We start from the raw sequence: 24043 nt of genomic DNA on the forward strand, positions 1-24043 counted from the left end.
CGCAACCCGGGCATGTGCCCTTTACCGGAATCGAACCCTGGACTCTTCAGTCTACAGGCCTACGCTCTGAGCTAAACGGGCTAGGGCTTATTTTTAGAATGTAAGCAGGAAAACTCCACAGAAACCCCGGGAGGGCGCCACATGTGCATTGGCGCTTCAGTCCCACGAGGGGGCGCCCACGCTGTGAGGCGTCGCCGAGCCCAAACGTGGGCGTGTCGAGAGCAAGTCCCATGTTGCCTCGCGAGCACCGCCCGCCGTGCGCAGGCGCAGCCGCCCTCGGGCGTCCTCTGCTGCGGGCGGACTAGGCCGCGCTGCTGAGGCGGAGGCAGGGACAGGGTGCCCGAGGTTGATCCCGCCGGGAGCCGCCGCCATGCCGGACAGCTGGGACAAGGACGTGTACCCCGAGCCCCCGCGCCGCACGCCGGCGCCCGCGCCGCAAACCTCGCTGCCCAACCCCGTCACCTATTTGATAAAGGCCTTCGACCTCCTCGTGGACCGGCCTGTGACCCTCGTGAGAGGTACGGGCTCCACCCGGCCCCCGCTGCTCCCCGAGTTCCCCGGTACTACGGAGCTAACCTGGTCACCCCGCTGCAATCCGGGGCGCCCACCCGTAGATCTTCGGGCCTCATCGCCTACTTAGACCCCCCAACTACACCCCCAGGCCTTGCCTCGGGGACGCCCCCTTCCAAAACCCCTCAGTGCTCTCCGGTTCCCGCCGCTTGGGGGACTCTCCATGCAATCCTGGTCTCCCACTTTGCCCAAATATTAGGGGTAGTTTGCCTATCGCAATCCTGTGTGCCCTGGCGCTTGTTAGACCCGGCTCCCTGCACGCTTCCCATTCTGCGTTGTGTACTGTAGGTGTCAGCAAACGGGTTTTGAAATGAAGGGGTTCTTTGCTAACCCTCTGCATGCCTGCAAAATAATTGGGTGGCCAGGTGATGGCCGAGTTCCTCTCAACCTAGACGTGCTAGGACTTGTCCTCCGTGTGTGCTCAAGTTGCTCCCTGTCAAGTTTAAAACAGTTGTTGCCCAGTTGGTGGTTCAGCCATCCCCGAGGGGGTGGGGGGCAGCAAGAATACGTTCTGTCCTGTCACTAGTGCCAGGAAATTCATTCATTCATATGAATTTAACCAGTTTCATTCATTGAACATTTGGTGAGCATGGTGTGCTCTTTGGTTAGGGAGGATAAAGTCAGCAAACCAGACTCCCAAGGTCTTACTCCCTTTGTGTTGCTATTTCTTCCCTGTCCAACTTGTTAACTTCCCTATGGGGAAGTTTAGGCCAGGTGAGTGGTGGCCAAACTGGGACTAGAACCCCTGCTGGTGGCTCTATGAGTCTGTCTACACACTGGAGTCTGTGATGGGGGTTGGCTGGCAGGCTGGGTGCAGGTTTGCCTTCCCTGTCTCAGTCCCATCTGTAAATAAGGACCTGCCCCATAGGGTTGTTTGGCCGGGGTGAGGCGGGGGCACAGTAACAGGGAGCTCCGTAAAACCTAGAACCTGGTCGCCCTTCCCAGCCTACACTGGTGTCCACTGGCCAGTCTTTGTAATTGAGAATGAGGGAAATCTGCCCCTCCTACGGCTTATTAGCAGAGTCCATCTAGACCAGGCGTCCTCAAACTATGGCCCGCGGGCCACATGCGGGTATTTTTGCTGTTTTGTTTTTTTACTTCAAAATAAGATGTGCAGTGTGCATAGGAATTTGTTCAGTTTTTTTTTAAACTATAGTCCGGCCCTCCAACCATCTGAGGGACAGTGAACTGGCCCCTTTTAAAAAGTTTGAGGACCCCTGATCTAAACCGTGCCCTAACCAAACCAATGTAATCTGAGTCTGGGGGCTTCTCTTTGCAGAATTTATAGAGCAGCAGCATGCAAAAAACAAGTATTACTACTACCACCGGGAGTTCCGCCGGGTGCCAGACATCACCGAGTGCAAGGAAAAGGATATCTTGTGCATGTTTGAAGCAGAAATGCAGTGGAGAAGAGACTAGTATGTCCTGCCCTTGACTGGGGAAGAGCCCTGCACAGCAGCCATATCATGCCCAAGATCTTAGAGGTGGAGGGGGTGAGGACAACCCATGCTTTCCTTCTCTCCTGGGGTTCAGAGAAATGATTCTTTGTAAACCATCTTTCTTTGTTCCTTTTTCTTTCAGCAAAGTTGACCAAGAAATTGTTAACATTATCCAGGAAAGGCTGAAGGCCTGTCAGCAGAGGGAAGGTGAGAGCTACAAGCAGAATTGTGCTAAGGAGGTGGAGCAGTTCGCACAGGTGGCCAAGGCCTACCAGGACCGTTGTGAGTGAGCCTCATCTCAGCCTGACCCTCCTGCTTGCTAGGCAACCCTCTATCCTAACAGCTGTGGGCACTGGAATAATCAGTTCTCAATGAACTTGCCATGGTTTCCCAAAGCCTTGCGGGTGTGAGAGAATTATCACTGTGCCCCAGGTCCCCTTTTTGCTGATGCTTGACTGTACTTGACAACACATTATGGCAGAAGTGGCCCAATGACTCTCCCATCTCTTCCCAGATCACGACTTAGGAGCCTATTATTCAGCCAGGAAGTGCCTGGCAAAACAGAAGCAGAGGATGCTTGCAGAGAGAAAAGCTGCTAGAGAGGCCGCGGCTGCTGCTCACTGAGTCCCCTCCCACACGAATGACCGTTTCTTGCTGAATAAAATCACCTTCAGCCCTCAACCTTGACTCATTGATGAGCCTAAATAAAAGGCAACTATTAGCAGACTTAAATCATCACTTTATTTTTCTTGTATAAAATTATGTGGTGGCCACAGCTGGAGCCTGGGTCCTCTGCACAGACACTCTGGTGTGGGTCTTTACAAGATGGTCAGTGAATTCCTAGAAAGACAGACAAGGCTTTCGCTGTAGAGGCAAACACGCTGCATTTGCGTTGGTTAACAAGGTAGTGGGGGCAGGCAGTACCTGATAGGGAGACTTGGTGAACACAGTCTCCTTCCAGAGATCCGGGGTGAGATAGCTGTAGGTCTTAGAGATGGCATCAAAGGTGGCCTTGGCTGAAAAAGGGAAAAGGGTTGGTGGGTTTACCCAAAACACAAGACTCCAGATGTAGGCAGAAGCTGTCCCACTCCTAGGAAGAGAGGTTACTTTGCTTTTAGGGCTTTCCTCTCTCTGAAAATAGGCCACCAACCACCCATATTGTGATTGAGCAGAGCTCAGAGGTCACAGCCCTTGTGTAGGCCACCTACCGAAGTTGCCCAGGGTGGCAGTGCAGCCCCTGGCCGAGGTGTAGCAGTCATCAATACCAGCCATCATCAGCAACTTCTTGGGCACAGGGGCCGAGACAATGCCCGTACCCCTAGGGGCAGGGATGAGCCGCACCAGTACAGAGCCACAGCGGCCAGTCACCTGAAAGGGTTGGAGTCAGAGGGTGAGCCTGGCCTCGGCCACTGAAGACCCCACCAGTCACCACCACCCAGCCTACCTTGCAGGGAACCGTGTGGGGCTTGCCGATCTTGTTTCCCCAGTAGCCTCGCCGCACGGGCACAATAGAGAGCTTGGCCAGGATGATGGCTCCACGGATGGCAGTGGCTACTTCCTTTGAGCACTTAACACCCAGGCCAACATGTCCATTGTAGTCCCCAATGGCGACAAATGCCTGTGAAGAGACTGAAGTGGCTGGTGGTCCCACTGTCCTGCACAGAAGGTAACCACTACCCAAGGCCTGTTGCGCCCTCAGGGAAAGGTTGGCCACTGTGAGGCCAACCTGAGGTCCTGAGGAGGTCCTTTCTCTCTCTCCCCATTACGAAAGTCACACGTGTGAAAACAAGTGTAACAGTGCAGAGCTGGGAGAGTCTCACAAAGCCCCTTGGCAGAGAAAAACACAAGATCGGTGGGATACCTTGAACCGGGTCCTCTGGCCAGCACGTGTCTGCTTTTGCACAGGCATGATCTTTAACACCTCATCCTTGAGGGATGCCCCCAAGAAAAAGTCAATGATCTCAGATTCCTGCGAGAAATGAGATTTGTGAAAAAATACGATTAAAATAAATATCATCTCCAAACATAGTCATTGGGAGATTTAACTTGGCTTCCTTGTAGAACTGGTATTCTGACTTACCAGTTTTTCCTTTACGACCCAACGTCAGAGACCGACTACCCATACACTCACACAACCTATCAAGTCCAGGGCCCCTCAATAAATGTCATCCCTCAACCCGAGACAAATGAGACTCCCCAAGGCTGCACCTACCTAACATCCAAGGAAAAAAGAACCCACGCGTTACCTTGATGGGCAAGGAGAATAGATAGATTTCCTCTAGGGATTTGATCTTCATGTCCTTGACCAGGCGGCCCAGCTTGGTGACAGGGATCCACTGGAGGAAAAAGGCGCCGGTGAGGAAGACAGAATGCCCGGTGCCGCCCACGGGGCCGTCTGGCGCGCATAGCCCGGACCTACCTCCTTGTCCTCGGCCTTGCCTCCACGAGCTCCGCGGCCTCGGCCCCTGCCCCGACCCCGGCCGCGACCCCGGCCCCGGATGCCGCTGCCAAATCCTCCACGGAAGCCGCCGCGACCTCCTATTCCGGGGCCCCCGGGGCCTCCGGGCCCTCCCGCAGCACCGGCGTCATCCGCCATTTGCTAAATTGAGCGACAAAAACACAGTCAACAAGGCCCTGGCATTCGCGGTCGCCTGGACTAGGGCTCCCTCCCGCCCAAGACGCGGTCACACCACCCCGGGTCCAGCCCGATGTCCGCGGATCGCCGCCGCTGAGGCCCCGACCCAAGCCAACAAGAATGAACACTCACGTGTTTCGTCGGAAAAGAAGAACAAAGATTGCTGGGAGGGAGATTTTATATGGCGCCAAGTGCCGCGAGAACTAGACTGCAACGTTCCTATCGCGAGTGTTCCAAGGGCCTATAAGACAGCTTGTGATTGGCTTCACGGGGCCTCGTCAGCTCTGCGTGCGCCTGCGCGTCTTCGGTTTCTCGGAGTCACTATAAATCGCCGCTCCGCTGCGCGCGCCTTCGCAGGCTGCAGGTAGGTCCGCGTATCAGTTTCTGGGTGGTACATGTTGCTGGGCTGGTGGTCGGGAGATCGGCGTTGGTTGAAAATCACCTGCGGCCTTGGCCGTGACCGTGGGTGAGATTCGGCGCCCAGAGCAACCGGGGGCCTCAGCTCACTGTCCACTCGATGTGGGGAGGTGAAACCCAGGCCCCGACACGCGCCGCGGCTCGGGGCCCTTGGTGTTAGGGATCTCGTGCTCTGATGTCAGATCCTCACCCCGTTTTCTGCCCGCAGGACTACCGGATGCCCCAAGCCTGAGGCCGACGCCGCCAGGATCGTGGCAGTAAAGGGACTTCGCTGTCCTCTTTTTTTGTTTATCTACTTAATTTATTTTGTCCTAATTTTTTAATAAAGCTATTTATTAAAAACTCATGTGCATGTGCGTGTTTTTGGTCCCCTGCCTGTAATCCTGGAAAATGCATCTGTTGACCCTAAGATCAGTGTGTGCTGTGAAGGAGAGACCCGTGTAGGACACCTCTTCCTCCTAGCCAGTCCTATTCTACTTTGGATGCCACACGGGTAGAACTTAGCTTCCCCAAGATTGGTGGGTGACTCCTAAGGTCCCACACGAGAGCGAGCTTGATAGGAGTCACGCTGGGCTTGCTAGCCATTAGCAAGGATAGAAGTGTAAGATTCACAGTTCAAACAGTGGCTCCTTTGTAACTTCACACAGGACAGGGTTAGGGTCTTTAGGTTTTGGTGAGTGAACCACTCAGTGGTATGGAAATACACTTTTCTGTTCTGTGCTTTACATGTTGGAACATGCTGGTCTCTCAGGTTGGAATTGACTTCCCTATGCCTTTCTCATAGGCCTGCCCAGATGGTCCGAGCCTACCTACTCAGAGATTTTACCACAGGCTAGCTCTTCCTGTACTGTAGGTTGAGTGGCAGTTTGGTCCTCATTTCCCTGGTCTGTATCCTGGAGCACCTTGGGTCTTAGATCCTAAAGCCCCTGAGCTCTTGGAGATCTAGCCACCAGGGCAGCACTATTTTAGGAGGAAGAGGGGAGCCATCCCTTCATTCCTGCTGAAGCCTCAGTCTTGAGGTTACTGTCCTTAGGAGTTTGATTCCTGGCCTACTGCTGCTTGGGGATCAGCTGTCAGCCACCACCAGCCAGGGCTCAAATGTAAGGTCTGTGCCCTTTTGGGGAGGGCAGTTAAGAGCCAGGTGGTGCAGAGTCCCAGTGGGCCCCGGGCCAGGATTGTGATTGGCCTGCTTTGGGACAATGCCACTGTGATGTCGGCCCACTCCCCCTGTGAAATGGAGGCTCCTCAGCCCCAGGGGTCAGAAGCTGCCGTCTAGACACACATCATGGTGAGCCCAAGACCCTCTTGCCTCTGGCCCTTATATTTGTGCCTAAATCCAGAGACTTCCCCAGAGCTGAACTCCAATTCTCACGTTGAGAAAGGGTGGACAATGGCTTACAAGCTCCCAAATGGAATAAGGAAAGCTTTCAGAGGACTCTGGCCAAGAGTAAATCCAGGCCAAGACCAGCTTCTAAAGCTGGGGATTAGTATTCAAAGGTCTTGACCCTCTCACAGCTGCCCCCTCAAAGTGAGTGCTGACCCACCCCTCCACTTGAGGCGCTCATGTGGCCCACCTCCCTACCCAAAGCTTTTGTTGGGGTCTCCCTCTTGGCATATGGAATGGGTGACCAGATTCTGGTCCCAGCCAGCCCCTGATGCTGGCCTGGCCTTTTCAGAGTGGCGGGTATGATCTCAACCTCTTCACCAGCCCTCCTGACAGCAACTTTCTGTGCTCCGTCTGCCACGGAGTTCTCAAGAGGCCAATGAGGTTGCCATGCAGCCACATCTTCTGCAAGAAGTGCATTCTCCGGTGGCTAGCCAGGTGCTACTGGGTTCCCAAGAGGCTGGGAGGCAAGGGTGGGGATAAGGGCCATGTCTGTAACCCAGGATAGAGGGGAAGGTCTGCAAAGCCATGGCCATAAGATTCAGCTGCTAAATCTGAGACTGAAATATGTGGGTCCCCTCACCCTGTGTTATCTGCCTGCAGCCCCTGGCCAGGCCTCAGAGCTGAGAGGTCCCTATAAAGCCCTCTCATGCCTCTTCCAGCTAGAGAGAAGGGACCAACATGTTGCTGCCACTTGCTCCCTTCCCAATCCCAACACTCACCCGACTCATGCCTCCTAGACAAAAGACCTGTCCGTGCTGCAGGAAAGAGGTGAAACGGAAAAAGATGGTCCAAGTGAATAAACTCCGAAAGACCATTGGCCACCTGGAAGTTAAGGTAGTTCAAAGCACCCACTGCCACCAACCTCCTTGTATCCCTTGGGGGATGGGGCAGAGCAAGGAGAGGGAGCTAGGAGAATCTCACCCTCAGAGAACTGAGGGTTTCTACTCCAGCAACACAGACTGCAGACTTGGGGGTCATCGGCCCTGGCTGAGTTCCATTTACTTGCATTGTGACTTTGGGCGAGTTACATAACTACTCAGCTCCTGGGGCCTCAAATGTAAATGGGTTTTGTTTTGGTTGTTAATCCATTGATTTTTTTTAGAGGAAGGAAGGGAGGGAAGAGGGGAGAGAGAAAGACACACACAATCGGTTGCCTCTCGCATGCACCCTGACTAGGGCCAGGGATCGAACCTACAACCCAGGAATGTGCCCTTGGCTGGGAATTGAACCCAGGACCCTTTGGTGTGCTGACCAATGCTCTAACCACTGAGCAGCACCAGCCAGGGCTCAAATGTAAAATGGGGATCAGAAAATTTTTAGAGGATAATGTATCTCTATGTCAGCCATTAACTCTCCGGCCTCCTAATTTTGTAGATGCAAAAACAGGTTTAAAAATTGCCCAGCCAGCATGATTCAGTGGTTGAGCCTTGACCTATGAACCAAGAGGTCACAGTTCGATTTCTGGTCAGGGCACATGCCTGGGTTGCAGGCTCAATCCCCAGTGGGGTGTGCAGGAGGCAGCCAATCAGTGATTCTCTCTCATCATTGATGTTCCTATCTCTCCCTCTCTCTCTCTGAAATCAATAAAAATATATTAAAAATAAAATAAAAACCTGCCATACATGCATACATACAATCGTCTAGTGCAACTCAGCCATGCATTTCCATTTTCCAAGTGTCAGGCCTCAACCCGTCCCCCTCCTCTCAGAGATCTAGATTCTTCCCACCTCCAAGCATTTGTCCAACTGTTTCCCTCTTTCCACATCATTGGTGCCTAAGAGCTTGGGAGGTTCCCAGTTAGTTCACTGGTTCCTAGTCAGTGGAATGTATGTCACGGGTGGGTAATGATTTGGGGGTGGGCAGCTCAAAGGCTGGCAATGCCTGACCTGGTTTGGCTCACCTTGTTCTCCCCCACCCCTAGTGCAAGAATGCTGACGCTGGCTGTTTGGTGACGTGCCCCCTGGCCCATCGCAAAGGGCACCAGAACTCATGCCCTTTCGAGCTAATGGCCTGCCCCAACGCGGGCTGCATGGTGCAAATACCACGTGGGGCCTTGGCGGAGCACCTGCAGCACTGCCAGCATGGTACCCAGCAGCGCTGCACCCTGGGCTGTGGGGCAACCCTGGACCCAACGGAGCATGTACCCCACAACTACCACTGTGAGCTGCGCGAAGCCTGGGGCCAGCGCCAGGATCGCAGCCAGACCCTAGTGCTGTGCCTGCTCCAGCATGTGCGCAAGGTGCACCACACCACCAGCCTCATCTGCAGGCAGTTGGCCCAACTAGGAAACTTCCTGGAGAACGACGCACTGCTCCTCAGTGCACAGCAAGAGGATGCCGAGGCCACCCCAGAAGGCAGCATTGGGGCTGAGATGTGGGGGGTCCAGGACCAAAGTACCTTGTAAATTGAAGGATAAATAAACACGAGCCCTGAACTGGCTTGCTCCCGCCATCTCTGTGCTTGCAGCCCTCCACCTCTGCAGGCACTACTCCCTTCACCCTGCAGGGACACTTTCTGGCCCCTCTCCCTCCACCTCCCCCAAGTTCTTTCCCGCCGCTGGATTTTAACACTGGCTATTTCCCCTGCCCAAAAGCTCTTTCCCTCTCTCTCCTTTGCCTGACTACTTTCCACTCAAATTAATGTCTCACAAAGGTTTTTCCCAGTCTCCTTCCCAGTTACTTCCTGGCAATTTGCTTACCAGCTTCATAGCCAATAGCACAAACAGCTCAAATTCCTGAGCTGAGCAAAAGCCAACTAGTTCATCACAATGACTCACAGTGAATCCCCATTATCTCTGACCTCCTCCCCTTATCATTCTTCTCCCTGAAGCTACATTGGCTTCCCTTGCTCCTCCTAACACCAGCCCTGTGCCATGGCTGATCCTTAGCCTGAAGCACCGTTCTAGATAACCACATGGCTCCCTGCTTCACCTACTTTAGGGTTCTGCTCAGGGGTCACCTTCTCCATGAAGCCTCCTCCACAACCCCATTTACAATTGCACTTCCTGCCTGGCTGGGTGTCTCAGGTGCTTAGTGTCATCTGAATACGCTATGGTTGCGGGTTCGATTCCTAGTCAATCAAGGCCAGATATAAGGATGACGTATTACAGAAGAAACCTATATAATTTTATTATCCAATAAAATTTTATTACCCAATGTCACTCCAATAAGTTCAATAAAAAATAAAATAAGATAAAATGCCAACTACCTAATGAACGCAGTCTGTGTCATCCCACCGGCCCTAGCCGGAGTACAACCCAACCTCCAGGCCGGAAACGCTTCTGCCAGCTTCCGCTTCCTGACGCTGCAGCCACTGCCACTGGCGCGGATCGCACGGTCGTGTGACGTCACAGTGGTCGCGGGCGGTGACGCCAGTGAAGCGCGCCGGCGGTACGGAGCGGCGCTCGGGCCTCCCTCACGCGGCGGCGGCTGCAGCGGCAGCGACATGGAGGAGGCTGCGACCGGACTGAGCCGCTTCAAGGCCAAGTGAGCGGGGACACTGAGGCTGTGGGCGCCGCCCGGGGAGGGAACCGGGTTCGCAGCCGGAGTAGCGAAGGCGCCCGCCGCGGATCGGGTGTCCATTCGGGTTTGGGGAGAAGATGAGGACTGTGTACAGACGGGTCCGCGGGGTCGTGGAGGCTGTAGTAATATTATAAGGTGAGAGAGCCAGCAATGGCTGCTCTCGGGGAGGGGGCCTGGGGCCCGGCCAGGTTATTAAATTAGAAGCCAGTTGGGGAGTAGGGGACGAGAAATCCTAGAGGAGGAAGGGGCGGACTGAACACAGATGGAGGCTGGTTCTGGATGGGAGCGGGACCTCTGACACCCTCGGGTAGCGGAGAAGAACCACCTTCGGGTCAGGCGGCTGGGAGCTTTCACCTGCTGTCCCTCTTCTCCGGGGAGCAGGAAGACAGGTCAGGAGACAGACCGTCAGCAGTGGCCTAGGAAACCCTGAATCCTGTGCTTTTTTTCCCAAGTCTCTGCTGAACATCTAAATGCTCAGTGTCCGGAAAGGGACAGACTCAGCCCTGCCCTTTGGAGAGCAGTTTGATGGGATAAGTGTATTTGGCAAATCATTTTCACCAGTGGCTGTGACAAGCACTAGCAAAAGATGCTGGAGCCTCTCTCTAGAGGGGACAGTGCAGTGACCTGGACCAGCGTGGAGGCAGCCAAGCAGGATGGAATAGGACTGCTTGGGGACTGAGGTGCAGGCCAGGCTGGGAATGGAGGAAGGATTTGGGAAGGGTTCAGGCTGGACCTCAGGGATGGTGTTGTGTGTGTTGCCATGGGCCAATACTCAGGCCTGGCTTCCCATGGCCAGCAGGGGGCGCCCAAGGCCTGGCCTGATATGCACTGGAGAATCTCTGGGAAAACTGGACTGTTTGGACAGCATATGCTGTAGTGGGACCCTCTGTAGATCACCAGCCCAGCTCTGGGTCTCAAATAATCTGTAATAAGGGGATACCAACACCCACCTCACAACAGTGAAAAGAACCCATCACCGCCAGTACCCCATCCCTACTGCTGTCCAGAGGCTCAGTCACAAGGACCTATTGGGTTGACCTCTGGGAGAGCACTTGGCACTGGGGACCAAGGGGCAGGTGACCCACTCTCTTTCTCTGTCCACCCTCCAGCTATGCTGTCGAGCGCAAGATCGAGCCTTTCTACAAGGGCGGGAAGGTGCAGGTACCAGCTCGTGGCGGGGGCAGGAGGGGAGGAGAGGGCAGAGTGGTGGGGCAGGCAGAGATTACAGAGTGTTATCTTGGCTGAGACCCCCTCTGTCACCAGCTGGACCAGACTGGGCAGTACCTCTTCTGCGTCTGTGGTACCAAAGTCAACATCCTGGATGTGGCCTCAGGGGCCATCCTGCAGAGCCTGGAGCAGGTGAGGGCAGGGAGAGCCAGGCTTAGGGGCTAGTGTGGAAAAGCAGTCTATTCTCATAGCGTTCTGTGCGCCCGCTCTTGCCCCTAGGAGGACCAGGAGGACATCACTGCCTTTGATCTCAGCCCTGATGATGAGGTATGTGGGGCAGGGGTAGGAGGTGGGCTCCAGTGCTTCCCAATCAAACTTGGAGTCTGTGAGGGTGGGTGGCCTTGCCTCTACCCCCGACCCCCCAGGGAAACTACATCCTCCCCTAGGTGCTAGTGACAGCCAGTCGGGCACTGCTGCTGGCTCATTGGGCCTGGCGAGAGGGCAGTGTCATCCGCCTGTGGAAAGCGATACACACAGCCCCTGTGGCCACCATGGCCTTCGATCCCACCTCCACGCTGCTGGCCACAGGTAGGGCCCCAGCAGGTGGATGGGCCGGCTGGCGGGCACGGGGCTTTGGGCACACCAGCCCCCTCACCTCAAACACATTTCCACAGGCGGTTGTGATGGGGCTGTGCGTATCTGGGACATCGTGCGTCACTATGGGACACACCACTTTCGGGGCTCGCCAGGTGTCGTGCAGTGAGTAGGGACAGCAGAGCCTGGGTGAGTGGGGGCATCACGTTGGGATGGCACAGCTCACCTGCCGCACCTACCTTGCCTGCAGTTTGGTGGCCTTCCACCCGGACCCCGCACGCCTGCTGCTCTTCTCCTCAGCCACAGACGCCGCCATCCGCGTATGGTCGCTACAGGACCAGTCGTGCCTGGCTGTACTGACTGCCCACTACAGTGCTGTCACCTCACTTACCTTCAGTGCTGATGGCCACACCATGCTCAGGTCGGTAACCAGCTACCCAGGTCTTAGCAGGCAGGGAGGGCCCTGGCTGAGAGTCGGGAACTGAGGTGGCTGTTTCCCCCCAGCTCGGGCCGGGACAAGATCTGCATTGTCTGGGACCTGCGGAGCCACCAGGCCCTGAGGACCATCCCTGTGTTTGAGGTGGGGCACCTGGGGGGTGAGGGCCAGCGAGTGGGTTGGGGCTGGGAGTGGGGCTGCCACCTCTGACTTGCTCCTCCTCAGAGTGTCGAGGCCGCAGTGCTATTGCCAGAGGAGCTGGCACCCAAGCTGGGTGTGAAGTCCACGGGCCTGCACTTCCTGACAGCTGGCAACCAAGGTGTGTGGGGCCAGGCCAGGGCAGGCAGCAGGGACTGGGGGTGGCCCATGGACCTGGGTCCCAGCAGCCTCTATCCCCGCATAGGTGTGCTGCGCGTGTGGGAGGCAGCCTCTGGGCAATGTGTACACACACAGCAGCAGTTGTCAGGCCCCGGGCGGGAGCTGACCCACTGCACCCTGGTCCGAGCTGCTGGCCTGCTCCTCACTGTCACTGCTGACCACAACCTTCTGCTCTATGAAGCACATTCTCTGAAGCTGCAGAAACAAGTGAGCACTGCCCCCTGGTCAACCCTCGGTCTCGGGATGTAGACCCTCTTCTCACGTGAGCCCTGGCTTGTGTCCCTCCACCCTGCAGTTTGCCGGCTACAGCGAGGAGGTGCTGGATGTCCGGTTCCTTGGGCCTGAGGACTCCCACATTGTCGTGGCCTCCAATAGCCCCTGCCTGAAAGTATTTGAGCTACAGACATCAGCCTGCCAGATTCTCCATGGCCACACAGGTGAGGGGGCCGGGCCAACGCTCCTGGGACCCTTTCCCTTAATTGATCTCTGACCGTTCTCCTTCCACTTTTCTTTCAGATATTGTCCTTGCCCTGGATGTGTTTCGGAAGGGGTGGCTCTTTGCCAGCTGTGCCAAGGTGAGGTACCCCAAGAGGTGTGGAGGTATAAGTCCCCAGTGGGAAAGTCGGGCTCAGCCTCTGTCCTCACCCCTCCCGTCCCCAGGACCAGAGCATTCGCATCTGGAGGATGAACAAGGCTGGCGAAGTGACCTGTGTGGCTCAGGGCTCTGGGCACACACACAGCGTGGGCACCATCTGCTGCTCTAGGTAGTGGGCCAGGGCTGGGATCCAGAGTGTCACAGACGTGGAGACCTAGGCCCTGCTGATGGAGTCCCAGCTCAGGGAGACGGAGAGGAGAAGGTGGTGCCTTTGACCTTGCCCTTTGCAGCTTTAACCTAGGGATCTAGAGTAACGAACGAATGGGCCCAGAGCACCCAAGTGCCATTGTTGGATGGGGGTTTCTAGGAAGTGGCCTTGGAGCGGGGTGGATGAAAGGGGTAGGATGTTGGGGCAGAGAGAATGACACTGAACAAGTGCAGGTTGAGAAGGCGCTCCCTGTGTTTAGGGCTGGGGTCCCATTGTTGGGACAAAGTCACCTGGGGTGGCGGCACCAAGGGCAGACAAGTGGTCCCGGGGATGTGTTTGGGTAACTCAGGCCATCTGCCTTCTGGAACAGCCCCTCTGATCTGGACCACGGTCCTGCAGGCCTGAGCTGTGGTGCACTGGCAGACTGGGCTGGCAAAGGCTCATCAGGCGTCTTTCCCTGCCCCCCAATTGGGCTTTAGGCTGAAGGAGACCTTCTTGGTGACGGGCAGCCAGGACTGCACTGTGAAGCTGTGGCCCATCCCCAAAGTCCTGCTGTCCAAGAGCACAGCCCCAGACAGTGGCCCTGTTCTCCTACAGGCCCAGGCGACACAACGCTGCCACGACAAGGTGAGCACACTGGGGTGGCAGTGTGGCAGGGCCCTCACTGGGATAGGGGTATCTGAGCTGCCACCTGTTGCCATCACTAGGACATCAACAGTGTAGCTGTTGCTCCCAATGACAAGCTGCTGGCCACAGGCTCACAGGACCGCACAGCCAAGCTCTGGGCCCTGCCACAGTGCCAGCTGCTGGGTGTCTTCTCAGGCCACCGGCGTGGCCTCTGGTGTGTCCAGTTCTCACCTATGGACCAGGTGCTGGCCACTGCCTCAGCTGATGGCACTGTCAAGCTCTGGGCATTGCAGGACTTCAGCTGCCTTAAGGTAAGCGGCCCCCACCCCAGGCCCGGCCCCCACCCCAGTCCTGGTCCCTCCCTGATGCTATCTCATACCTTCCCTGTCCCAACCCTGCAGACTTTCGAGGGGCATGATGCTTCTGTGTTGAAGGTGGCCTTTGTGAGCCGGGGTACACAGCTGCTGTCCAGGTGACTGGGCTGGGAACAGGGCAGGGGTTGTGGTGAGCTGGGAGACAGGTCCCAGTGCTGAGCCCCCTTCCAATCCCAAACCCAGCGGCTCTGATGGGCTCGTGAAGCTCTGGACCATCAAGAACAATGAGTGCGTGCGGACGCTGGATGCCCACCATGACAAGGTCTGGGGTCTTCACTGCAGCCAGCTGGACGACCGTGCTCTTACTGGCGCCAGTGACTCCTGTGTCATCCTCTGGAAGGTGTGTGGGCATTGGTGCAGTGGGCAAAGAGTGGGCCGGGCAGCATGAGGTTCCACCCTGACCCTAGTCTGACCCCAGGATGTTACTGAGATGGAGCAGGCAGAGGAGCTGGCCAAGCGAGAGGAGCAGGTGGTCAAGTAAGTCTGGAGGGTCCCCACCCAGCCTCCTTGTGAGTGCCACCTCCCAAGCCTCAGTATCATCCTCTCCCCTCGGGGTAGGGTATATTAGCATCACCCCTGCTTTATGACGTGGGGAAACTGAGGCTTGGAGCAACTGACACAAGTCACCAATCAGTGAGTGTTCAGGCCTGGTCTGCTGACTCCTAAGCCAGCCCCCTCATGGCTCTGCCTTCAGCCCCAGCCCTAGCCCTGTGGCCCTGTCCTCCCTTCCCCCACCAGGCAGCAAGAATTGGACAACCTGCTCCAGGAGAAGCGGTACCTGCGGGCGCTGGGCCTGGCCATCTCCCTGGACCGGCCCCATACTGTGCTGACTGTTATCCAGGGTCAGTGCTACCTCAGGGGCCTGACAGGCGACCGTGGAGGGGGAAGGAGGGTCCTCTTAGGTCTGTCCTGCTCCTTCCCTGGGGCTTACCTTCCCTCCTCCTGCAGCCATCCGGAGGGACCCTGAGGCCTTCGAGAAACTGGAAGCCACCGTGCTCCGACTTCGGCGAGACCAGAAAGGTTCGGGGCAGGAGGGCAGAGGCTGGACAATGACTGATATCGTGGGGTGGCCAGCAGGCAGGTCTGACCATCCCTGTCACCTGCAGAGGCCTTGCTGCGCTTCTGTGTCACGTGGAACACCAACTCGCGGCATTGCCACGAAGCCCAGGCCGTGCTGGGTGTGCTCCTGCGGCACGAGGCCCCAGAAGAGCTGCTGACGTACGAAGGTGTGCGGGCCTCGCTTGAGGCCCTGCTGCCCTACACAGGTACGTGGACGCCGCCCTGGGTGGTGGTGGGGAGCAGCCTGGCCGGACTCTGTGGTCCCCCTGACATCCTCTGTCGTTCCCAGAGCGGCACTTCCAGCGGCTCAGTCGGACCCTGCAGGCAGCCACCTTCCTAGACTTCTTGTGGCACAACATGAAGCTGCCCACCCTCCCTGCAGCCCCCTCTGCCCTCTGAAACGCCAGACGGTTTTGTTTGTTTGTTGTTTTTTATTTTTGTTTTTTGTTGAAACACCAGAAGGTTTTATCCCAGTTCCCTGTGTCTGTTAGGCTTTTGTCTCACCCCAGGTCCCAGGCTACAACCTTGGCCAGACATCATCCCTGTGCCTTGGCCTGTGCAATCCAACAGGCCCTGCCCCTCAGCGTGGACGCTGAGTGTGGGTTAATCAGAACTTTTCTCAGAGGAAACGGGAGAGTGTAGCTTCCTGGCCCTGCCAGCCAGAGTCCCACCCTCAAACACACCTCCCCCTGCCCTGGGGGCGGGGAGGTACACAGCACTCTCTCCATGTGGTTCCACACACCCTCAAGGCTGTCCCTGACTCCGTGGGTCCCTCCCCAGTGCCCTACGGGTGATAGTGCAGCAGCGGTTCTGAATGGCACTCAGCAGGGGGCGGGCTGGCACAGTAGGAGGAAGTGTCATGACCTGGGGGGACTCAGGGGAGCTTTGGGCCTCCCCCGCCCTGTTCTCTCCACCCTCTGCCCCAGAATGGAGCCCTGTCCCATCCAGGAGCATGCCTAGCCCATCTGGCTGCAGTAACACAGAGGGGAGAAGACCTGTGCGGCCACCGAACCTGCAAGGAGGGCAGAGTTTGGTTAGCACTTGGCCCTGCCCTCCCTACCCCATTAGACTCTGCCCCCCTCCCCCCACCAAAGCCCCACCTGCACAGCCACCAGCCTCGGTCCGACATTTCCAGCACGCGCACTCTTGCCCCCGCAGGCACTGACAGCTCGTCGGCCTGGCTGCCTTCATAGGCTTGGGAAGCACAGAACTGGGAGCCTGGGAGTGGGCACTTGGTGGTTACCACAGGGCTTCCATCTCTGTGCCCTCATCGATCTCGCACTGAATCCCACTTCCAGGCTCTCCCTCTCTCTGTGTGTCTGCTAATGCCAGGGACCATTCTAAAACCCACTCTGGGGCCCAGGTACATACTAGGGGACTGCTGCCCCCACCTGGTCTTCCCACTGCATCTCACCCTTGGGTCAGGTGCTTTCTGTCCCCCAGCCTTGCTGCACACTGCCCAGCAGTGGAGGGGGGATGGGGAGGGGATTAGTCTCATTACCGCTACTCCCGAAGGGCTGTCTCCCATCTTGTCCTTGGCCCAGGGCCACCTCCTCCAAATAGGGAGCAGGAAACCATGCCGTCTGCTGGTCTTCATTAGCCACCAGCCACCAACCTGTACACAAAGGTGGGCAGGGGTTCAGCTCCCCGGGCATGCTGGGATCCTGGTTGCAGCAGGTCAAGCCCCCAGACTCCTGCCCAGCCCCACCTGAGGGGTGTCGCAGCAGCACGTCTAGGGCCTCCTGGGCCTGCGCATGGAAGGGTTGGCCCCGTGTATCCTGGGTACTGAAGGGCTGCAGACAGTGCAGGCTCAGAGCCTTCAGGCTGCCTATGGCAAGACTGCCCACAGGGCGGGGTGGGGGCTCTTCCAGGACGGGCAAGATCACCAGGCTGGAAAGGGTGGTCACAGGAGAGAGGTGTGTGGGGATGGGCTGCCGCGCTTCACCCAGCCTTGTACTGCTCAGGCCCTTTCTCCATCATTGAGCCCCCACCACCCAAATGCTTCCCACGGGGAGTTAGGGGTGGGTCAGGCACCTGCCAGGCGGTAGTGAAGGCTCCAGGTCCTGGAGCTGCGGCTCAAAGAAGGCGATGAGCGCCGGCCCCCTGGATACTCGCTCTGCCTCTAGCAGCGCCCGAGAATAGGTCTCCAGCAACCGCAGGCGCGCCAGGCCGCGGCCTGTGCGCCCCCCACGCGCCAACAGTGATGGAGATGCGTCTATGGGCAGCACAGGGGACAGACCGTGGGACCCCACCCCAGGGCTCCCAGCACCCGGTTGCTGCTCCGGCCCCTCCCCTTACTCCTCCCAGAATCCCTGATGCCTGACCCGGAAGTTTGGGGAGAACTCGGTCGGATCTCCGCAGCAGGCCTGCCTCCACCGGGAAGGTCTCCTTGAGGATCTTCTAAGGGAGAGAACCGGCATACTGGTCTTTGAGAGCCCACTGGAGGGTGGGGGGATCTCGCTGGGATCGTAGGGGCTAGAAGCCAGCACAGGTGTGAGGGCAGGCATGGTGGGGCTGTCGCTCAGTTGGAGGAAGTCCCAGGTTTACTCACATGGAGCCTCCTAAATTCGTCCCAGCTTCTCCGCACCAAGGTGTTGCTGTCATCCGACCAGCACACAGAGAAGGCGAACATCTGTTTGGAGGAAAGGCTGGGGGCACCTGGGAGGGACTGGGCCCTGAACTTCCTCCCTCCCTCCCTCCCTCCCTATTTCCTCCTAAGGTCCACAGGGACCAGCACTTACTTGGAGCTTCTCTATCTGCACCAGAGCTGCTGCCCGTACTGACACTGGGTGCCTAGGGCCCACCATGGCTGTGGGCTGTGGTCTCAGGTCCTGGGCTTCTGGAGTCAGCAGCGTGTGGTAGAATGTCCTGCTGGCTCCCCAACTGCACAGGGACGAGGTGCTTCTGGGCACCCGGAAGACTGGCTGGAATTCCCCTGATGCCTCAGACCTGCCAGGTCCTTGCAGCACTGCCCTCCCCCTGTCCTCCTTAGCTTCCTCATTGGGCCTCCAACTGAAGGTCTGGATGGAGGAGCAGGAGCACAGAGGCGGCGGAGGGGCTGGGACTGCTGCCCTGGGAGGTGGAGAAGGAAGAGCCCATCAAAGTGCCGCTAGGCCTGGCCCACCCTCCCTGCTCTCCCAGTCCTGCATAATGCTGGGGTTGGTGAGAGCCTCCTGCCAAGGTGTGCCCCACTGCATTGCCTTTGAACTTGCCTGGACAGTTAACACAGTTGTCATCAGGAACGGCTTAATCCTCACATGGAAGATTTATATATATATATTTTTTTTATTGATTTTTTTACAGAGAGGAAGGGAGAGGGATAGAGAGTTAGAAACATGGATGAGAGAGAAACATCAGCCAGCTGCCTCCTGCACACCTCCTACTGGAGATGTACCTACAACCAAGGTACATGCCCTTGACCAGAATCGAACCTGGGACCTTTCAGTCCGCAGGCCTATGCTCTATCCACTGAGCCAGAGTGGGAAGATTTCTTAATGTCCCCAAGTCACAAAGGAGGAAGTTTGTATGAAGTGAATAATGCCAGTTTTTCTGTATGTGTTGGGGAGGGTCGGGTCTCACAGGCTCACCCCAGAGGTTTCCCTCCCTGTGGTGGTCCATCTCTACAGTCACTGGCATTGGGGGGAGGGGGGCTGGCTAGGATTGTTTGGAGAGTTGCCTCTAAATTTATAATTTATTACAAGTTACTGCAAACACAGCCTCTGAGATCAGGAGTGACCATTCCCCCACTGGATGGTGAGAAGACCCTGTAGTCTCCAGAGCATGTGCCCAGGTACCCCACAATTCCGGGCTGCTTTCTCTCTTATAGGGGAGATTTCTGGAGCTCAATCTAACCTTGGCGCACAGTGTTCCTCCTGCTATTGAGGCCACCAGCTCTGTGTTGGGACCCCACCCCAAGCCCTTCAGGGAGGAGTCAGTGTCTAGGGCATCCCTCCAGGAAACCACCTGGCTTGGACAAAGGGCTTTTGTGTGTCCCTCCAGCGGCTCTCTCTGAAGCTTTCAAACCTTCACTGGTCTTGGCCTGGACAGTGAACACCTGCTGGCATAGGCCTGATTTTCAGAGTGCCTTTAGCCCGACTCTCTCACTCTCCTCAATCTCAGTGGGGGCTATGCTGAGGGCGTCTGGCCTGGAAGACAAAGGATAAAAGCCAGGGAAGGGCCAATTTACTAGCAGCCAGGGACCTAGAAGGCTGCTGAGGCCCCCTCAGCTAACCCACTGATAACCCCCTGCTTCCACACTCCCCACAACCCTGGATCCTTTCCACTCTTCCCCTCTCCATAGCCCCTACCCTTATCTCTCACCTGGGCAACTACAAGGCCCCCCCACACACACACCTAATGCCCATGTTCCCTACTTGCTCCCATGAAGTTGACTCTCCAGAGGAATCTTTGCAAAACAGAAATGGGATCAGGTAGAGGTAGCCCTACCCAAAACTGTCCAGTACCTTCCCACAGTTCTCAGAATTCCCAGTTCCCATGGCAGCTGACAAAGATCCTGGGTGGGCCCTTGCCCACCTCTGGATTTCTCCCTAGCATTTCTGGCCCACGGCCTTTCAGCCTATGCAAGAGGCTGAGACCTCCCACCTCCAGACTCATCCATGACTGCCCCCTTCAGCTGATTCCGTATCCTTTAGGCCTCTGCATAAGGGTCACCTTCCCAAGAAGGCCACCTGAATTTGCCACGCCCTGTTAGGGCCCCCACTCCACCATAGTTTGTAAGTGAACATTTATTAGTGTAACTTCCACCCCCCACCCCGTCTTGACCACTGGGACTAGGAGGTCAGGGTTGGATCTTGTTACCCGCCCTGCCCAGCGCCTGGAATAGTGCTTGGAACAGTCATTCCGTACACACATATTTGCGGAATGACAGTGTACGTAGGGAAGCAGAGTTCCCTGCGGCACTGCTTCCTGGGTTTAATTCCTTCCCGCAGGCCGGGTTCGCGCAGAAGCTCAGAGGCGCGCCGCCCCCTCTGCAGGCACAGTTCCCGCCCCGCCCCCCCGGACCTCCCCCTAGGGCACTCCGCCCTCTGCGCTCAGGCCCCGCCCTACGTTGCCATAGCGCCGCGTAGCCGGCTGCGGGGCGTACCCCCAGTTGAAGGCACAGTGCCGGGCTACAGGCACGCGGGACGGTCAGAGGGGGCAATGGTGGCTTTGAGGATTGCAGCACGCACTTCGCCTCGGCCGCCGTCCGAGTCCACGGCGCGGCCGCGGCGCACCTTCCACAACACGCTGCTCTTCTCCTGGAGGAAGCGGGAGCCTCGCCGTGGACCTCGCCAGCCGGGGGCCGCGGAACAAGGCCCAGGGGCGTGGGCAGCACCCGGGCCTCTGGCCCCGCCTCAGCCCGGGCCCGAGAATCAGGCGGGTCCTTGACCCGAACCTCAGCCTCAGGCTCTGCCTCCTTCCGGGTGCGGGCCCCGGCCCCCAGCCCCGCCCCCACGCCGGGCTCCGCCTCCGCCGCACTCAGACCCCAGCCGCAGCCGCAGCCCGGCCTCCGCGCCCGAGCCCGCGGCGTGCGCGCTGGGTTCCTGTGGCCGCGCCTTGGGGCTGCGCGCACGCGGGTCTGAAGGCCGACTTGGAGGCCCTTCTGGAGGCCAGGCTGGCCCGGCAGACACTGCGCGGGCAACATGGCGGCGCCCAGCGAACGGGGGCGCTTCGGGGTCGGGAACCTCTTCTCCTTCCTGCCCGGCGGCGCGCGCTCCGAAGCAATGGAGGACCTGGTGACGGATGCGCGCGGCCGGGGCGCGGGACGGAGAGACTCCGCCGCCGCCTCGGCCCCATCTCCAACCCTGGCACCGACCCCCGAACCTCAGGTCGCCGAGGACAGTTCCCGGAGACGGCACTGCCGTGCCTGCGTGGACTTCAAGTCATGGATGCGGACGCAGCAGAAGGTTCAGATGCCGGGGAGGGGGGGCGCGCCACCACTCCTCCGAGGCTCGCAAGCCCTGCCCGTCCCTAGCCCCGGCCCGCACACGACTCCCCCTTTCTTCCCCCCACCCCCCACCGCGTTCTCAGGCTCCCGAGGCAGGCCTCCCGACGCCCCGGCCGAGCGATCCCACTGCCCCTATGCCTGATGGACGCCCCTAGGGTTGGAGGGTTGGTTGTTCCTGAACCTTGCCCCCCAGGTAGGCCCGGCCTTTACTCTTTCAGCCTCACAAGGGCCGGATCCGCCGCAGGACTAACGTTTGGAGACTGGGCCTCCGGCCGGGGAGAGAAAAGGGGGAGCTTCATAGGCTTCTGTACGGGAGACTGAACTGACCCTTCGCCTCCTTCCGCAGCGGGGCAGCAAATTTAGGGAAGATTGTCCTCAGGATCGTGAGGAACTGGGCCGCCACAGCTGGGCCGTCCTCCACACACTGGCTGCCTACTACCCCGACCTGCCCACCCCAGAACAACAGCAAGACATGGCCCAACTCATACACTTATTTTCCAAATTTTACCCATGTGAGGAATGTGCAGAAGACATAAGGAAGAGGTAAGTTATTCTGTACCGTCTGCAAGCAGCCCCGCATCCCACCTGGAGCCTGGGCCTGGGGCCCTTGACAGATGTGATAAAGGAGAGAGAACCTCGAGAAATAGGTGCAGAAATGGCAGAGAGTTGCCAGGAGCAGGGACCACAACAGGGGATTGGACCATCAGCCATCTTTCTACTCAAAGGCCAAGCAGCCTGGGGCCGTTGGGCACCCATAGGCGTTTCTCGCCTGGATGTGGGGGTAAGGCAGCCCTTGCCATTTGAAGCCTGAAGCCTGGGCCGTTAGAACAGGTCTCCTGCTGAGCTGAGGCACCAGAGCCCCATGTGCTAAGAAACTGGTCTGGCTTTTAGTTACGCCTTTGTGCAGGCCCCACCCTTTCCACACTGCTTGGGGCCAGGGAAGCTGGGCGAGGCTTCCTGATTGTTATGAGGTTGTAAAGTTGCCTGATCTGTGTTAACGTCTTGCCCTGGGCTCTTGTGAGGGTGTATCAAGCTCCCCAAGTGAGGTTTTGAGCAGGCCTAGGAGTCCACCAAGCCTGGACACTGCCGGGTCAGCCCTGTTCTGGGAATTACTGTCTCGGAACATGAGGTGCACCGGGGTGTAGCTTACAGCAGCATCCCACCTCTCTGAATTGAGCAGGCGGGACAGTGGACCACTGCCTGTCCTCATTCTCCATGTGCTTCCCCCCCCCCCCCCCACAGGATATGTAGGAACCAGCCAGACACGCGCACACGGGCATCTTTCACCCAGTGGCTGTGCCGCCTGCACAACGAGGTGAACCGAAAGCTAGGCAAGCCGGCCTTCGACTGCTCCAAAGTGGATGAGCGCTGGCGCGATGGTTGGAAGGATGGCTCCTGCGACTAGAGGGCGGGCGGCCAGCGAGAGCCCGTGGGGGCTGCCTGGCTAGAGAGGGGCAGGGCAATCATTAAAGTGCATCGGAGCACTCTTTAAAGTGTGGCAGAGCCAGAGCCTGTTGTGTTTCAGTTGGGTGTTCCCCAGCCACTTCCCATGGGGCCCTTTCCTCCTCAGGGTGCCTGCTGATGGCACCATGGTGGCCGGCCTCCTCCTCAGCTGAGGCCCTGTGGGGCTGCAGGTGAAGGAGTAGGAACAACCTAGGCTGTCCCCTCCCCTTTTCTTAAAATATGTTTTTATTGATTTCTAGAGGGGGAGAGAGAGAGAAACATCGAAACACTGATCAGCTGCCTCCTGCACGCCCCCTACTGGGGATTGAGCCTGCAACCAGGCATGTGCCCTGGCCAGGAATCAAATGGTGACCTCTTGGTTCGTGGTTGATGTTCAATTACTGAGCGACAATGGCCAGGCTAGGCTGACGCTTTTTTCAGGATGTGGCCTCCTGCCCATCTCACCCCCTGGTGCCCACTTCCCCACACAGGAAGGCGATAGGCTTGGCTGGGCTCCTCTGTCGCACAAAATCCTTGAGACCGGGCCATTGTCTCCCCACTGTGGCCGGAGACAGCCGCAGTGACTGTGGGTAGCCTCAGAGGCTGTGTGCTCTTTGCCCTTCAGGAAAGAGGCCTGAGGCTGAGCTTCCCACCCTGCTCAGTCCCTACGGGGAGGGCTAGTGCGGCATGGCTCTCCTCTGAGGGTCACCGACACCGCAGCTCCTTTTCTGTTCAGCACGTGGCCTTCCATAGCAGCACCAGGCTCCTCAGAGGCTTCGTGGGGTCGGCTTCCTTGGAACTCGAGACAAAAATAAAATGCTGAAGAAGAGACTCGAGAACCTGCCTTCAGTGTGTTTGCTGGACTTTCAGTGATGGACAGGCCTGCCCTCCTCTGGTCAGCTGCTTCCTCCTGTCCAGATTCTGGCTCCTTAGAAAGAGAGGTCCCAAGAGAAGAGTGGGCCAGGATATTCCAGGAACAGCAAGGAGGCTGAATTCCTGGAGCTTAGGGAGGGTTAAAGAGATGAAGGGGAGTCAGCATGAAGTCTTCAAGGCCCCAGCAAGGACATGGTTTTAACTCCCAGCTTCTGTGACAGGAAGGTCTTGGGGGATTTGGAGCTGAGGAATGGTGAGATGTGACTTTTGAAAGTTTCCTCTGAGCTGGGATGAGGCAGGCGTGGGTGGAAGCAGGGAGCGCAGCACCCAGGTGGCAGCTGAAGGGGAAGCTGGCCGCAGGGCGGATGGGAGA

General features: G+C 57.7%; 6 protein-coding genes, 1 long non-coding RNA gene and 2 other non-coding genes across 11 annotated transcripts; 6 read left to right on the forward strand and 3 right to left on the reverse strand.

The window, feature by feature from the left end:
• The first annotated feature begins 256 nt into the window (after nt 1–256).
• On the forward strand, nt 257–2690 carry NDUFB10 (NADH:ubiquinone oxidoreductase subunit B10). Its single transcript, XM_008146525.3, has 4 exons — nt 257–518; nt 1850–1988; nt 2152–2291; nt 2524–2690. The coding sequence occupies exons 1-4, from the start codon at nt 371–373 to the stop codon at nt 2631–2633; spliced, it is 537 nt and encodes a 178-aa protein (XP_008144747.1). The 5' UTR covers nt 257–370; the 3' UTR covers nt 2634–2690.
• A 37-nt stretch (nt 2691–2727) lies between these two features.
• On the reverse strand, nt 2728–4634 carry RPS2 (ribosomal protein S2). Its single transcript, XM_008146393.3, has 7 exons — nt 4429–4634; nt 4256–4345; nt 3871–3978; nt 3454–3627; nt 3218–3377; nt 2934–3025; nt 2728–2849 (listed from the first exon to the last, which is right to left on the reverse strand). Exons 1-7 carry the CDS (start codon nt 4603–4605, stop codon nt 2769–2771), a joined length of 882 nt encoding a protein of 293 aa, XP_008144615.2. The 5' UTR covers nt 4606–4634; the 3' UTR covers nt 2728–2768.
• Nucleotides 3692–3824, reverse strand: LOC114233368 (small nucleolar RNA SNORA64/SNORA10 family). The gene has a single exon (XR_003619524.1). It is a non-coding gene; the product is annotated as a small nucleolar RNA SNORA64/SNORA10 family (small nucleolar RNA).
• A 73-nt stretch (nt 4635–4707) lies between the features above and the next one.
• On the forward strand, nt 4708–5403 carry LOC129148792 (uncharacterized). The gene is made up of 2 exons (XR_008555758.1): nt 4708–5008; nt 5270–5403. It is a non-coding gene; the product is annotated as an uncharacterized LOC129148792 (long non-coding RNA).
• LOC114233379 (small nucleolar RNA ACA64) lies at nt 5071–5194 on the forward strand. The gene has a single exon (XR_003619533.1). It is a non-coding gene; the product is annotated as a small nucleolar RNA ACA64 (small nucleolar RNA).
• Nucleotides 5404–6297: 894 nt separating the features above from the next.
• RNF151 (ring finger protein 151) lies at nt 6298–8882 on the forward strand. Of its 2 annotated transcripts, XM_028152952.2 has the most exons (4): nt 6298–6349; nt 6738–6883; nt 7186–7282; nt 8370–8882. In XM_028152952.2, the coding sequence occupies exons 1-4, from the start codon at nt 6347–6349 to the stop codon at nt 8850–8852; spliced, it is 729 nt and encodes a 242-aa protein (XP_028008753.2). In that variant the 5' UTR covers nt 6298–6346; the 3' UTR covers nt 8853–8882. The 2 variants fall into 2 exon arrangements, with proteins under 2 accessions (XP_028008753.2, XP_028008752.2); XM_028152951.2 differs by lacking the exon at nt 6298–6349 and having other exon boundaries at nt 6717–6883.
• A 942-nt stretch (nt 8883–9824) lies between these two features.
• TBL3 (transducin beta like 3) lies at nt 9825–15882 on the forward strand. Of its 2 annotated transcripts, XM_008146394.3 has the most exons (22): nt 9829–9933; nt 11079–11130; nt 11233–11328; nt 11416–11463; nt 11583–11724; nt 11811–11895; nt 11981–12151; nt 12235–12310; nt 12392–12485; nt 12570–12751; nt 12840–12981; nt 13061–13119; nt 13205–13308; nt 13827–13974; nt 14055–14285; nt 14376–14446; nt 14532–14688; nt 14767–14825; nt 15087–15190; nt 15297–15368; nt 15455–15613; nt 15697–15882. In XM_008146394.3, exons 1-22 carry the CDS (start codon nt 9893–9895, stop codon nt 15804–15806), a joined length of 2403 nt encoding a protein of 800 aa, XP_008144616.1. In that variant the 5' UTR covers nt 9829–9892; the 3' UTR covers nt 15807–15882. The 2 variants fall into 2 exon arrangements, 1 of the variants encoding a protein (XP_008144616.1); XR_008555759.1 differs by lacking the exons at nt 14767–14825; nt 15697–15882 and having other exon boundaries at nt 9825–9933; nt 15455–15543.
• Nucleotides 15830–20697, reverse strand: NOXO1 (NADPH oxidase organizer 1). Its single transcript, XM_054714602.1, has 9 exons — nt 20512–20697; nt 18149–18479; nt 17959–18039; nt 17732–17807; nt 17442–17622; nt 17116–17297; nt 16909–17022; nt 16508–16625; nt 15830–16419 (listed from the first exon to the last, which is right to left on the reverse strand). The coding sequence occupies exons 2-9, from the start codon at nt 18212–18214 to the stop codon at nt 16152–16154; spliced, it is 1086 nt and encodes a 361-aa protein (XP_054570577.1). The 5' UTR covers nt 18215–18479; nt 20512–20697; the 3' UTR covers nt 15830–16151.
• On the forward strand, nt 20629–22855 carry GFER (growth factor, augmenter of liver regeneration). Its single transcript, XM_008146399.3, has 3 exons — nt 20629–21313; nt 21701–21897; nt 22597–22855. Exons 1-3 carry the CDS (start codon nt 21050–21052, stop codon nt 22757–22759), a joined length of 624 nt encoding a protein of 207 aa, XP_008144621.2. The 5' UTR covers nt 20629–21049; the 3' UTR covers nt 22760–22855.
• Nucleotides 22856–24043: the final 1188 nt, after the last annotated feature.

Source organism: Eptesicus fuscus, chromosome 4 (assembly GCF_027574615.1).
Source record: "Eptesicus fuscus isolate TK198812 chromosome 4, DD_ASM_mEF_20220401, whole genome shotgun sequence".
Classification (NCBI taxonomy): Eukaryota; Metazoa; Chordata; class Mammalia; order Chiroptera; family Vespertilionidae; genus Eptesicus; species Eptesicus fuscus.